This window comes from Protopterus annectens, chromosome 9.part0, assembly GCF_019279795.1.
Source record: "Protopterus annectens isolate FY-2018-M chromosome 9.part0, PAN1.0, whole genome shotgun sequence".
Taxonomy (NCBI): Eukaryota; Metazoa; Chordata; order Ceratodontiformes; family Protopteridae; genus Protopterus; species Protopterus annectens.
In genome coordinates this window covers 782,344,820-782,358,491 of record NC_056743.1, presented here as the reverse complement: position 1 = coordinate 782,358,491, position 13,672 = coordinate 782,344,820, and the positions used below count along the sequence as shown (strand labels likewise).

The window sequence follows — 13,672 nt, the reverse complement described above, 5'->3', positions numbered from 1 at the left end:
CACTTCCATGAGGCTGTCCATCTAGGTCACATACATGTTTATACTATTTTTACTGCAGCTTATAATGGCTGGGCTACAAAGGTAATGGGCTCAGACTATATGCTGATGAAGGGTCAGGACCCCCCCCCATTGATGACACACTCCCAAGCAACAGCTACAACAGGGTGGAAAACACAGGAGGAGCCTGCTGAGCAAATCTGCCATCTAGAACTGCAGTGAGGAGACACAATGGGAAGTTTGCCATATGTGAACTCTGTCAGCATTCGACTCAATTAAAACACACATCAGCAATAGAGAATTTGACTAATCATGTAACTCTACAAGCCTTCTTTGTCTCTCCATAACAGTTTCCTGCAGAAGACAACACCTAATGTAGCTGGCATATTATGTGCTGTGATTGCCATGATGATGAAAATCCAGACAGTAGCATAAAGACATTTCCTAACCTGATAATAGCAAGGACAGACCTGCACATTGAACAAAGAAAAAGTACAATGCTCTCTACTTCTTTTATCATTCAGGGTAATGTTGCCTAACATCCACTTCTTAAGCACATATATCTTCAGTGTTCCTGCACTGTAGGTTATCATAATGCCTGTACTTTTCCTCTACCCTAGGGATGCTTGTGACTGAGGAGAACCTCTTAGCCAAGTCATACCATCAATCAGAATTTTGGAATGCCCAGTAGATTTTGCCTGAAAATTGCCATGAAGAGATACAGCGTAAATGTGCTCTCCTTTTCACATCATGCACATGTCTTCTGATGGTTCTCCTCTGATACATGGTGTCATTTTAACAAGGAACAAAGGGCAGCCTGTCAGTCATGCTGACAATGTGATAATTAACTAGCAGGAGTGTAACAAGTAGCTATGAAATACCATGATGGGCACAGATAACTAGCACAGAGTCATAAAAGCATGTCAGCAAAATGAAGCAATTCATAGGCATTCATGCACCTTTACTTAATTTGCCTAAGTCTCCTTCAAACAGAGTATTTGTGATGCCCTTGCACTGGGCCCAGTAATCAAGGAGCCTCGATCCTCACCACTAGCACCAGTGAGGATAATGCACATTGGGGGGGATAACAAGTACACACACAGTAAAGTACAATTTCCCTTAAGAGCACACAGAGATCACAGTCAGTCTGGGGCTGGTTTCTCCCTTTCTCTCCAGATCCCCAATAAGACTCCCCATTGGCACAGCTATAGGGTTCAGATCTCAGCCGGGTAGTCAAGCCAAAACCTCCAGTACCCTCTCTGTTCAACCAGTGCTTCGTGTCCCTGCTCAAGTAGCTGACACACACACACACTTTGAGATTTGGTTTATATACAAACCCACAGACACTTGTGGTGAAGGCTGGCACAGGTTCTCCAGCTATGCCCCCCTCCTGCCAGGCCATAAGGTAGCTATCACTGTTTCAAACTACTCTTATCAGCTACTAATAAGGCCCTTCCCAAAAGGTGACCATTTTCACTGTGTAATATTACTGTTATCCAAATAGTAACTGTGACAGAGCAGCAAGACTATTGGAGTGGCTTGGACAGTATCACCAAATACATGCAAGTACTCTCTAAGAGTTTAAATTATCTCCACACAAAATAGACATGGTTGAAAGGTTTAAAAATATGTAATAATAAATAATCAAAACACAAGACAATACTTATTACTTCAACACAGTGATAACCAAGAGTTCAGAGATCAGAGGAAACTTTTAAAACAATATTGTAGGATAGTCTGACATAACTATAGAAAACAGCTAGGCTCATCATCATCATCTTCTTTCGGCTGTTCCCGTTAGGGGTCGCCACAGCAGATCTTCTGTTTCCATTTCTTCCTGTCCTCTGCAGCTAGGCTAATCTGGCTATATTTCTATGTAGCTCTTAAGAGAAATACTAAATTCTAAGATCTTACTTACAGAGAAAAGCAAGTGCCTGGTGAGTTGTCAGCTTTAGATAAAATCCAAAAATGCTCAGATCTTTCTCTCTGAGAAAGTCTTAAATTGATAACGTCGAATACTGCAGAGTCATTTCACATTACATCATTTTGACACCTCTGCTGAAGTTTCCCAGGCTCACAGAACTCAAAATTTAACATTTGTGTGTGATCTTGCACCTGCCAGGAAACCACAGTAATAAAGAACACTTTACATATAAAACCCAGTAATTAACTTTTGTTCTAAGACAGTAGAAATAATTTCTTAGTCCAGACATCCTGTCTCCGAGCTTGAGATCAAGCAGTCACAAAATGCTTCACTTATCAGCTTTCTTCCAGCAGGGTGCACTGTGGTTACATTTTTGAAGCTAAGTACAACATATAGTTTAATCATAACACATAGTTCTCTTTACAGTTTGTAAAACAAACCTGTGAATTATATTACTATTTACAAATGACATAGAATTAGTTACTAAATTCTATCTAGCTAGGCTGGCAGCCTTCACAGTATTGTTTTAGAGACATGACACCATTCTGTATGCTAGGTCATGTAGATTTGGGAAAAACTGTCTCATGTTTGAACAACAGTATTAGAAGGAATAACAGCACTACCTATAACTATGGATAGCCCTGAGAAAGAAAATAGTAGTCAAAGTGTGTGGTGAGCTGTGTTTGTCTAACTTCCTGAGGACATGCATCCTTGCAGTGCATATTACGGGTACCTTTACATGTAGATTGTACTAGCAACAATGTAGCTCACACTATTAAGAAATCCTGTCTCAGTGTGGTGAAAACATAGCAATGACTTGTACCTTTTTATAATTTTGTTCTTCTCAGAATGCCATATATTTGTAGAGTAATGGTGTTAATATAAATCATAAAAGACATATTGTAATATCAGTATCCTCTTTTTGGAAACTTTTGTCTCGTTTTTTCAGTATGATTAATTCACTTACTAAGGACATTAAGAATAGTGCTACACAGGAAATCTGCTGCTCTCAACACCTATATTAGACCTAAATTTATCAATAAAGTACCATAACAATATTATATTTCTTCTACTGACAATATGTTGTATTTATACACAGCAGAACCATCAACATTATGAAGAGTATAGTTTGTCAAGTCCTACTAAGCAGGACCAGCCCCAAACATTTTTATGGGAAATTGTACATGTGATGTTTTAGGCATTCGGGCATGAAGCCTCAGTAAACTAGAAATTTAAGCACAGTTTATAGACTTCAGAACAAAACTACTTACTGAAGTGTTTGCTTTTCAGAGATGCCTTTTTCCGAATATTCCGCTTAATAAATACATGGATGTGACTGAGGATGATGAAGGGAGGCGCCAGAGCTGGGCGGCTGTGGTACTCCACTATCAGGTTGTAGCGCTGAAACTTCCAGTAAATGTCACTGTTTCCCTGGACCTTAGAGAAGGTATAGCTGTAGATAAAAGGGACTCATAAGCATCTAATACTTTGGGTAATCGGCATTTACAGAAATGCATTTTCATTTCTATGACTGATTTGAAATGTTCATAAAATTATTTAATATTAAGAATGATAACATGTATATTTAAATAAAATCAGAATGTCAGAAAATAAAACAAAAATCTTATTCAAAGAATTACAGATGAATTATAAAACAACAAGACTACAAAGCTGAAGACATCCTTCTATGCTCTGTAAGAATATAAGAAAGTCAATTAACTTATCTGTTTACCCATGTCTATGCTATAAATTAGACTTGATTGTTTTTTGGTGTAGCCGCAGTCATCAAAATGCAAACAAAATAATTATGCATTTAATTACTCCTCATATTGCCTTCAAAGGTTCATAGGTGTACACTAGGCTAACGACCACTAAGGCCCTTATACGCCTAGACATGCAACCCAAATGTGACCCACAAATCTGATTTATATAGGGGGTGATTTAATCACTGACTTTGTCCTCAGAGACACAGGAGCCAGTCCAAATCTGACTACCCACCCATTGATCCAATTTACTCTTAAATAGGATAGCCCATTCCAGAGAATTGGAATTCTATGTGAAACGTATGTCTCTCCAACATGTCCTATTCATTTCACAAGCAAAATGTAGGTATTTTAATCTAATAGTTCTGATGCTGTTTGTTTTACAGATATGGCAAAAGATCCACCAAAACAGGGCCCAGGAATGCCTTATATGCCAGGCAAAGATCACCTCTCAGAAGCCTGTATGACACTGAGTAAAGAGACAGGGCTTTGAGGTGATCAGTGTAGAACAATGTATTCTTTTTGTAAGGAACCTTTGTGTCTGCTCAGGTACATACTGAAGGGGACTTGTACTCCATGATGCATCTGATGAGGGCTGAGTACAGCGGTATGATGACCTCTCTGGACCTAAATGCTATACCCTTGCTAACAAGTTGAGCAACAGAGACAGACTTTATTACTACCCTGGACACATGCTATCTACATGGGTTTCCAGATCACTGACTAGTGAATCAACTTGTAAGGATGTTTTATTGATGACGTGATTACCTGGGGAGGCAGACTTTCCAACAGGTACTAATGCATTTCTTTGCATTCAGTTTTAAGCCAGGGCTTTGGCACCAAGCGTTGGTCTGTATTAGACATTCCTGAACAGTGTTCTTGTCTTAAGAGGGATTCACTGATTACTCTCAGTTTGCAATAATTTGCGAACTTGGTTAGCCAGAGGACTTTGACAATGGCTTTGATGTTTGAGAAGATGATGCCAAAGAGAAGTGGGCCCAGCACAGACCTTGGAGGGACTCCACTGGTTGGTGACTGAACTCTTTGTGGAGCTAGCCTTACTTCTAACATCCTAGGTCCTACCAGTGATCCAGCTAGATATCCCGTGTGTTATAAAAGGGGTTTTTACCTAGTTTCATAAGTTTGTTGACATTGACTGAGTGGGGTATTGTGTCAAATGTGTTTGCCAGATCTAGGTAGGCAGTAGGCACCATTTTCCCTTCATCCATTGTCTTAGTGACCTTTTCAAAGTTGTCCACCAGATTCAGTAAGCATGCCCTTCCTTTGACAAAGCCAAATTGGGATGGCTGTACTGTGTGGAGGTCTCCTACATCCTTGCTGATAAATTACATGATAATTCTTTCCATGGCTTTGCAAATAAGACAAGTCAGACTAAGGGGTCTGTAGCTTCCAGGATATGTTGAAGGACCTCCCTTATGAAAGAGAATAACTGCATTAGTCCACCATTTATGTAGCGTAAAGCCTGTTTGAGACTATTCAGGAGGCACCTTGGGATGGTATTGGGGTTCATTCAGGCTGTGTTCTTGGCTTTGGTGCATGCAGCCAGTACATTCTCCCTAGTCTCAGTTGGAGGGATTAAGCTTGAATGTAACTTTGGGGATGGTTGGGGGTTAAAGGGAGTGCAAATGTGAGAAACTATTTAGGCCTGCTGTAAAAAAAAAAATAGTACTGCTTTAGACTACAACCTATTTGCTACTCTGGATAACCTTAATAAAAAAAGGCTTTGCTACAATGCAAAAGTACATAAAAAGTAAACAGCTTACATTATGTGGTAGTCATCTCAAATGTCAGGACCTGCTAGAGCTGAGTCCTGAAACATGCAGACTGAATGGCTGAAAAAACAGACTTTAGTCTGAGATGGCCATTTCTCGAATATTTTCTTTTCTTTGAGGTATGGTGATTTTGGAATTCGTTTATATAAGTTCAGGAGATGTAGGTGGTGTGTGTGTGTGTGTGTGTGTGTGGGGGGGGGGGGGGTTGCCCTCCTGCAAAAAAGAAATTTAAAGGAAAAGAATGATATATGTGGTCCTGAATTTTATCCTGTTTTTTTTTTTTAGCTTGTTGGCACTCAGTGTTTTGAGTGCCAAAATTTCAGTAGGAGCCTAAGTATGTAGGTCAGCCCACAGAATTCTGAAAACAAATTAAAACTTATTCTGTGATGGTAAATGGTAATAACTGCCTCTGCTAAGTGACTGCTCAAATCTTGCCATGACCCTAGCTGAAAAGTACTATCATTGTGGACTAGAAGGCAACATTCTTTTCAGCCATACAGTAACCTGTTTTCTCCAAGCTACTCCATCTTAGATACTCGTAAGCTAGTGTGCTTTACCTTAGCTACATATCCTGGAGCATTTTGTCAACGTTTTCCAAGCATAAAAATAAAACTAAACTACAATGACCTTCATGTAATCTGTCATTGTCTAGGAAGTTAGTGCAAAGGATTAATGCTATTAACTGCTTCTGGTAGTTCAAGGCGTGAGTCCCTCAGACTACATTTGCATACTGTGTGATTCTGTGTAAGTTACTTGATCACACTGTACTCCAGGGATGAATCTGAAAAAGACCCATATAGATTAGTGCTCTAACCTTGTTAACAAGTATAAAAACAGCACCACCACTACTAGTACTACTACTATTACTAATCATAGTAGGAGTAGTATCACAAGATGCAGCTGACTTCATTTCTCTCTCCCAACCCCATGGCTCACATATGCGCCCTGCCTGTAACCCAAGGTGTCTTTCATGATAAATTGAAACAAACTTGTCTAGTATCTGTACTTCAGACTAAATATCTTACTCTCCTGCAAGTAACAGATACAGATCTACTCTCCCTATGTAGAAGAAATCATTGCACATTAAATTCAGCAATACCTTTATACATAAAGAATCTTGAACCACGTACATAGCATTTCAAAAAAGGAGAGGCACTACTGCCCATACATTAAAAGTCATCTCTCTTAAGCTCTGGTTCATTATTACACTGTACATGTCAGACTTACGTACAAGTTAAATGAAATGCTCAGTACAATAATACTCAATAATAAGGTACTAAATAGGTAATACAGTGCTATCAGAGCTAACTGCTTACTATCAGCAGTGCAAAACCTAAGGAATAACATGCCTCTTAGCACAAGCATACTGGACAAACCAAAAATAATGGGGGTACAAAGGTCCAAAGATAGGACAATTTGTAAATATTATACTTATAAGCTTAGAAAGTTGATAAAATAACAGGTTTTGTATTGGCATGCATTTCCAAATGGTATGAAGGCTGAAACGCAAATGTCTGTCATTATTTGTCAACTTCAATCCTAAATGATTTGCTAGAAAAGCGCAAATTTTACGAGGAACGGGGGGGGGGGCAAAAATCTGGACAATTGAGAGGTAAAGCAGTGAACCAAAGTGCTCCCGGTTAACAAATGCAATCAATCAATAAATAAGTGGCCTCATAGGTGGATCGGTTGAGCTTTTATGAATCCACGGATTCTGTAGATTAAAGGCAGCACAGGATATTTTACACATAAAAACAAAAACAAATTGTGGGTATTCTAGCCCTGATCAACCATATCTTGTACTAAGAAATCTATTTTTAATAAGTGGAATTTACAAAATTTGAAGAGGTTTCTTCATAAAAGTCATCGTCAAATATGTGCATGTCCATTTCATTTAAATAGTCTGTTTTACACATTATTACAACCCAACCATCCTGTTTTATTCCACTTGGTCAACCTGACCATGCAGGTGAGGCTTCTGGGTCCCTTATGGGGTGGTCTGGGAATCATATATATTGACACACTATGGGGAATGGTGGAGTGAATAGTATGATGCTCTGGCTTAATAAAGCAGTTGACCTCCACAATAATGGACATAATGAAGTAGGCACTGTAAAGCAATTACCTGAAAAATTAAAAAAATACTCTTCTTAAGTGACTTAAACGTCAGGTGGAACACACATAATTTGCTGAGTGTTTAAGATTTCCAAAAGGCCTATATAGTTGGAAGTTTCCAATTGGGCTAGTTCCCAATTTCCTACTCCACATGGATCTGTTGGAACTTTTTGACTATCATGGCTGTGAACTTTTAGAACTACTGATAAAACACAACCAAAGAACCAGAGACAGGTTGATCAGCAAAGCTAATAGACTGGATCAAGCTATTATCAGTGATTTACATTTTGAGTACCATGCTGGGCAGTATCAAAAGTCATTTATGAGGTCAAAAAACAGAAGGAAAAGAAACTAGACAAAAATAAAATGGAATATCAGGAAGGTCGAACGTACCCAAAACTATTTGTCATGGGGGACCTTATATCAGACAACTGGGATGAATACAACAGTCCTTTAGAACCAGCGAGTTTTCCAAAAGAAGTATCTCCCCCCTTTAGAACAAGCTCCACTGAGGAAATCAGAGAGGCTGAAAAATAGAGGAAACTAGCAGAGGGAGATATACAGCCTGTGCTGGACAGAACCAAATTAATAACATGGGTGGAACAACCAGAGGGGGGGAGGCGCAATTGGAGGAAGAAATAAGTTGGTCTATGTTTCTGACTGATACTTCCTTGACTACCTCCGATGACTGTAAACTTTAAATTGTTTCCAAATCTTCAGGTGACTTCTCCATTTACAACTTTACTTCTAGGTTGTATGGAAGGGATACTGCTAACTTACTAAGTAAAGGTCTGACTTTCGATCCTTCCATTAACAAAGGATTGAAAAGATCATGACGGATTTGAAATTGTATCTTAGAAAATTAAAATTTAAGTTGGTATTTAACAATAGTAGTGATGAACACGAAACCTGTGTGTTGTGTAGGAAGAGTATTTATAACCCACCCTCCCACTACCCTTAATCTTACTTGAAAAACGTTGCAACTTCAATTTTAGAACTCTAGTACAATATAAAGATTAAGGGGGAGCACACAATCTATCAGAAGCTGAATATCAACTTTTGTACAGCTTTGTAATGATAAACGTGCAAGGGTTATGAAACCCGATAAGGGGGAGGGGTTGTAATGTCTAAAACAGACTATTTGAATAAAATGAATGTAGACCTTTTTGACAATGACTTTTATGAAGAAACCTCTTCAAATTTTCTAAATTTGACTTATAGAAAAATAGATTTATTATTACAAGATATGGTCGATCAGGGCCAGATTAGTCACAATCTGTTTTTGTTTGTAAAATATCCTACAGTGCCTTCAATCTTCAGAATCCTGAAGATTCAAAAAAGCTCAACTGATCCACCTATGAGATGAATTATGAATGTCAATAAATCAAAAATACATCCATTGGCGAAGTACATTGATTTACGTTTAAAAAATGTCTAGATCATTTTACACATTTGTGTTGTGACTCTTGGGACTTTTTATTAAAATCAAAAGATGTTGGGTTTTCTGAGGACTGTTTTTTTAATCATAGAAGTGGTAAACTTGTTCAGTGTAATCCCCCACTCTACTTGCTTAGATTAGTTTCATGACTTTTTGGATGACTCAACCAATCTCAACAATAATGAGATCAACACTCTTGACATCCTAATGGAGACTTCTATAAAAAAACAACTTTAGTTTATCTTCATGGCCAATACTTCCATCAAAGGAAGAGGGTAGCTATGGGGCCCCGTGGGCCCCCATTTTTACAAACATCGTGTTTCTCCAATGAAATATGTTAATACACATCATGTTGCTCCTTAGAAATTGTACATCCAATTTTTGGATGATATTTTTGTAATTTGGACCAAGCCAGTGGATGAAATTGAAGAATTCATTAGTTATTAGAACTCTACTACCCCTTTTTTAAGGTTCACATATTCCATCAGTACAGATGATGATTAACTCCCTAGATGTGTTAGTATGTAAGGTTTATTCTAATAAAAGATTGGTCAGCAATATTTTCAGGAAGCCCACATACTCTAACAGTCTATTACATTATACTAGCTGTCATCCAGTGCATCAAAAAAAAAGGGGGGGGGCTAGTCAGGGGCTAGTACATAAGGTTAGCCAGAAAGGTTTCAGAGTATTTTGATTTTGAGACAGGCTGCTTAAAACTGACCAATATGTTTTTTTTTCATAAGGTTACCCCAGAAGGTTGGTCGAAGATATACAAAGGGAAGTTACAGTTAAGAGAAGGAAGGGGTTATTATACCCCTGATACATTCTACTGATGGCAACAAAAATGACCTTTTTGGGAATAGGAAAAAACAACCAATGGGAACATAATTATTCCTTTATTACAAACTTTACCAAATGATTATGACAGCTTACAGTCAATTCTCGCAAAACAATTGGAAGATATTTTCTTGTTCTGATAGCCTGAGTGATGGGTCAAGCACTGTTTTTAGAAAAGGAAAGTCACTGAAAAACTTGTAAATAGCAGAGGGTATTGACTATGTAATCAGTAATAAAATGCATGGTACCTTCAAATGTGTTTTTTGTACAATGTGCAAATTTATCCTAGAGAAAGTTTATTATGGTGAACAAATTCAAGGTTAGAACGTTGTTCCATTGTATTTGTAATTCAGCTGGGGTTATACACCTAGCTGCATGTCAAAAGTATAGCTAGTTCTATGTGGGAAAAACTAAAAGGAGACTTAAAGACGGGATATATGAACATATACGGGATATAAAGAATAATAATAATAAGAAAACATTCCCTTTCTTAAAACACATTGGAAAACCACGATCATGAATTTGTTTGGGCTTGATAGAGAAATAAAAAAACAAGGAGCAGACTATGGGAAGACTTAAGTGAGGAGTGTGAAAATGTAGCAGATCAAGCTTAATTCCACTGTTTTCCTTGGTTTAAATGATCATGTTTCCATTGCAAGTGTTTTGAAACTTATTTCTTACGTAGTATAGGTTTTACTTTTTATGTTAATTGCTTGATTCTAATAGTAAGAAACAGGCATTTTTCTATTGGTGTTAAATTTTGTATTTGCGATTCAATTTGTTAATGAAAGGACTACTGCTCTATTGGTCCCCATTTTAGGATCTGCTTTTTAATTGGCTATTGGGAGCTGAGGGAAGACTCAGTTGAGCAGTAAGAAGTATTGTGCCAAATCAAGTTTATTATTTATTTTTTTGCCTAAATGACTATATCTTTATTCCAGAGAGTTTTGAAATATTTTTTTATGTAGTGAGGTTTTCATCCATATGTCAACTGTAGGACTCCTATAGTAAGAAGCAGGTAATTTTCTATTGGTGTTAGATCATGTACCTGTTTCTCAATTTTCTATCAAAAGGACCGACTGTTCTATTGGTTCCGGTTTCAAGATTTGTTTTTTAATTGGTTGATGCAAGACAGAGGGAAGAAACAGTTGAGCACCGAGAAGCATCATGACAGATTAAATGTAATGCCACTTTTTTTTTTGGATTATAAAATCATGTTTTCAGTTAAAGAGTTTCGGAATTGACTTTTTTTTATAAAGTGCAGGTTTTGATCTTGTATGTAAAATGTTTGATTTCTACAAAATAATTTGGTATTTTTTTTCCACTGGCTTTCGATCTGATATATGTTTCAATTCATCCATGAATACAACATTATTCTATTGGTTTATGATTCTTGAGGTGTTTTTTTTTTAATTTGTCAATGAATATAACAATTTTATTTGGTAGTTTTGGGTCACACAACTTGTAACACGTTTAATTTAAAACTGTTGCAGGATTTTAAGTTTTAATTTTGAAGAAGTCAATGTTATATACAGATGAAAGTGGTTAACTTTTGTTTTTATGAATCTGTATGTCCTAATAAACATTTTTAATTACATTTTGTTTATGACAGTCTTCTTTCCAGTCCAGTATCATGCTTTGGATTTGTCATTCAAACTTACAAATTAGCCCAGGAGAATGTAAGCTAGAAGCAATGCAGCAACTGACTTGCAGCTGGAAACAACTTGTTCATTAGAGCCACACATTGTGCTTTTCAAAGCTTCTGTAACGCCATCAGGCTGAATTAGGCATCTCATGTCTTACTTGAAAAACAGGTTCAAAGAAATGAAACTCAGAATATTCAGCATGAGGAGAAATACTAAACATTAACTATACAAACAGCCGCATCAGCAACAGTAGTAAATGATAAAGGACAGTTCAGAATGTCTTGTTCCGAGACCAACCCCAATAATACACTGGATCAAGTCCAGAAGTGGGTGTTAACAGCTGACAGACCCAGTGCAATCAGGTACTGGGCCACTGGAATGATGAACAGGGAGGAGGGAGCAAAAAAAAAAAAAAAAAAAAACAAATTTTGAAGTAAACAACGAACAAGTCAAGTTCAGGAACATCATCAAATACAACTCAGTATGTCATGTAAAATGATATGCCATCATGAAAAATTTGACTATGTACGGAACTGAGTTTAATTAGCAGTTCTAGAGCAGGAAAAATTATACCACAAAAAATTTCTGAAGTCCTGAAAAGTCTCATATATTATGGAACTGAGCATAACAACCAGATAAATCACAAGCTTTAAAGATGTTTGACATCCAGCATGTTTATTTTTATTCCACTGTAATGGATACTGCTGCAGTTTAATAATACAGTTTGATAAAATGTCACCAACACACTTACTGAAAACTGAAAATTAAAGTCCAAAATGTTGTCAGTCCATAAAGGCAAATCCAGTACGAAAGCGCCATTATGAAACTGCAATCTGCAATGCTTCATGGAGTTTCACTAACTCAAAGGTAATGTTTAAAGATGCAAAACAACCTATGTGTTCAGATGCATCTTTATGCATGTGAACAAATTTATGCTAAAAGGGCATTTCATACTATTGTATAAATAAAATAATTTTAAAACTTGCTACCAAACAGAGAAGACTAAAGTAACAGAGAAAGAAGTTATGTACTCACCATAACGTTCCATCTGAGTAGGTAACTTCATTTGTCTGCAACCTGTGGGTATCGGATCCGATTCAGATCAGAGCTGGCAGCTTTCCAAGCTAAAAGATCCGAGCTCCAAGCTCCGCTCCCTTCCCATAATGCCCTGCCATCTCCCTCTAACCCTCAGATCGAGTTTGCCAGAAAAAAAGGCAATAGGAAATTCTATAACCTAGGAAAGGATTACAATACATTCCAGTGATGTCAACTGAACAAGGACATATCCTGATCCTTTGATAACGAACTAAGGGTCCGGGTGATGGAGGGAGGGTCGGTTGCAGACAAATTAAGTTACCTACTCAGATGGAATGTTATGGTGAGTACATAACTTCTTTATCTGAAGTAGTTAACTTCATTTGCTCAGCAACCTGTGGGACAGAGTCCCCAGCTACCAGCAACTTGGGAGGTCCTTATGGAAGGATATTCTGGAACACTGCGGAGCCAAACGATGCACGCCCTCTGGATATTAAATCCAATTTATAGTGTGTAATAAAGGTATGAGAGGAAGCCCAAGTAGCTGCTGAGCAAATGTCATCCAAAGAAACCCTTGACCAGAAAGCAGCAGAAGTAGCCATAGATCAGGTAGAATGGGCTCGCACTCTCAGGGGCTCAGGACGACCAGAACTTTTGTATGCTAGGAGAATGCGCTGGGAAATCCATCTAGCTAAGGCTACTTTAGTGACTGGCTTCCTCAGACAGGATTTTGCAAAGGAAACAAAAAGTTGATCAGATTTTCGAAGATCTGCTGTTCTATTTAAGTAAAAACGTAACTGTCTGTGAACATCCAGACAATGAAGTCTGTATTCTCCTTTGTTTTGGAAATTTGGAAAGAAGACAGGTAGATCGATGGACTGGTTGATGTTGGCTTCTGAAGCCAATTTGGGCAGAAAAGAGGGTCTTTATGAAAGATGATGTATGGAGGCTTACTGCAAAGAGCATGAAGCTCTGATATCCTTCTAGCAGAAGTAATGGCAATCAGGAAGGCCGTCTTCCAAGATACATATTTTAAGTCGACTGAAGCCGCGGGTTCAAAAGGAGGCCCAGTCAGAGCTTGAAGAACTAGGGTAAGATCCCATGGAGGCACTGCATCTTTAATA

General features: G+C 37.8%; 1 protein-coding gene across 3 annotated transcripts in view; it reads right to left on the bottom strand.

Annotated features, from left to right (window-relative positions):
* Nucleotides 1-13,672, bottom strand: part of LOC122811523 (transient receptor potential cation channel subfamily M member 4-like) — a 1,266,622-nt gene that overhangs the window by 79,879 nt on the left and 1,173,071 nt on the right. For all 3 annotated transcript variants that reach the window (XM_044083407.1, XM_044083409.1, XM_044083408.1), the window contains one exon: nt 3,193-3,374. In XM_044083407.1, coding sequence (XP_043939342.1) covers nt 3,193-3,374 — 182 coding nt within the window. The remainder of the gene's footprint in view (nt 1-3,192; nt 3,375-13,672) is intronic.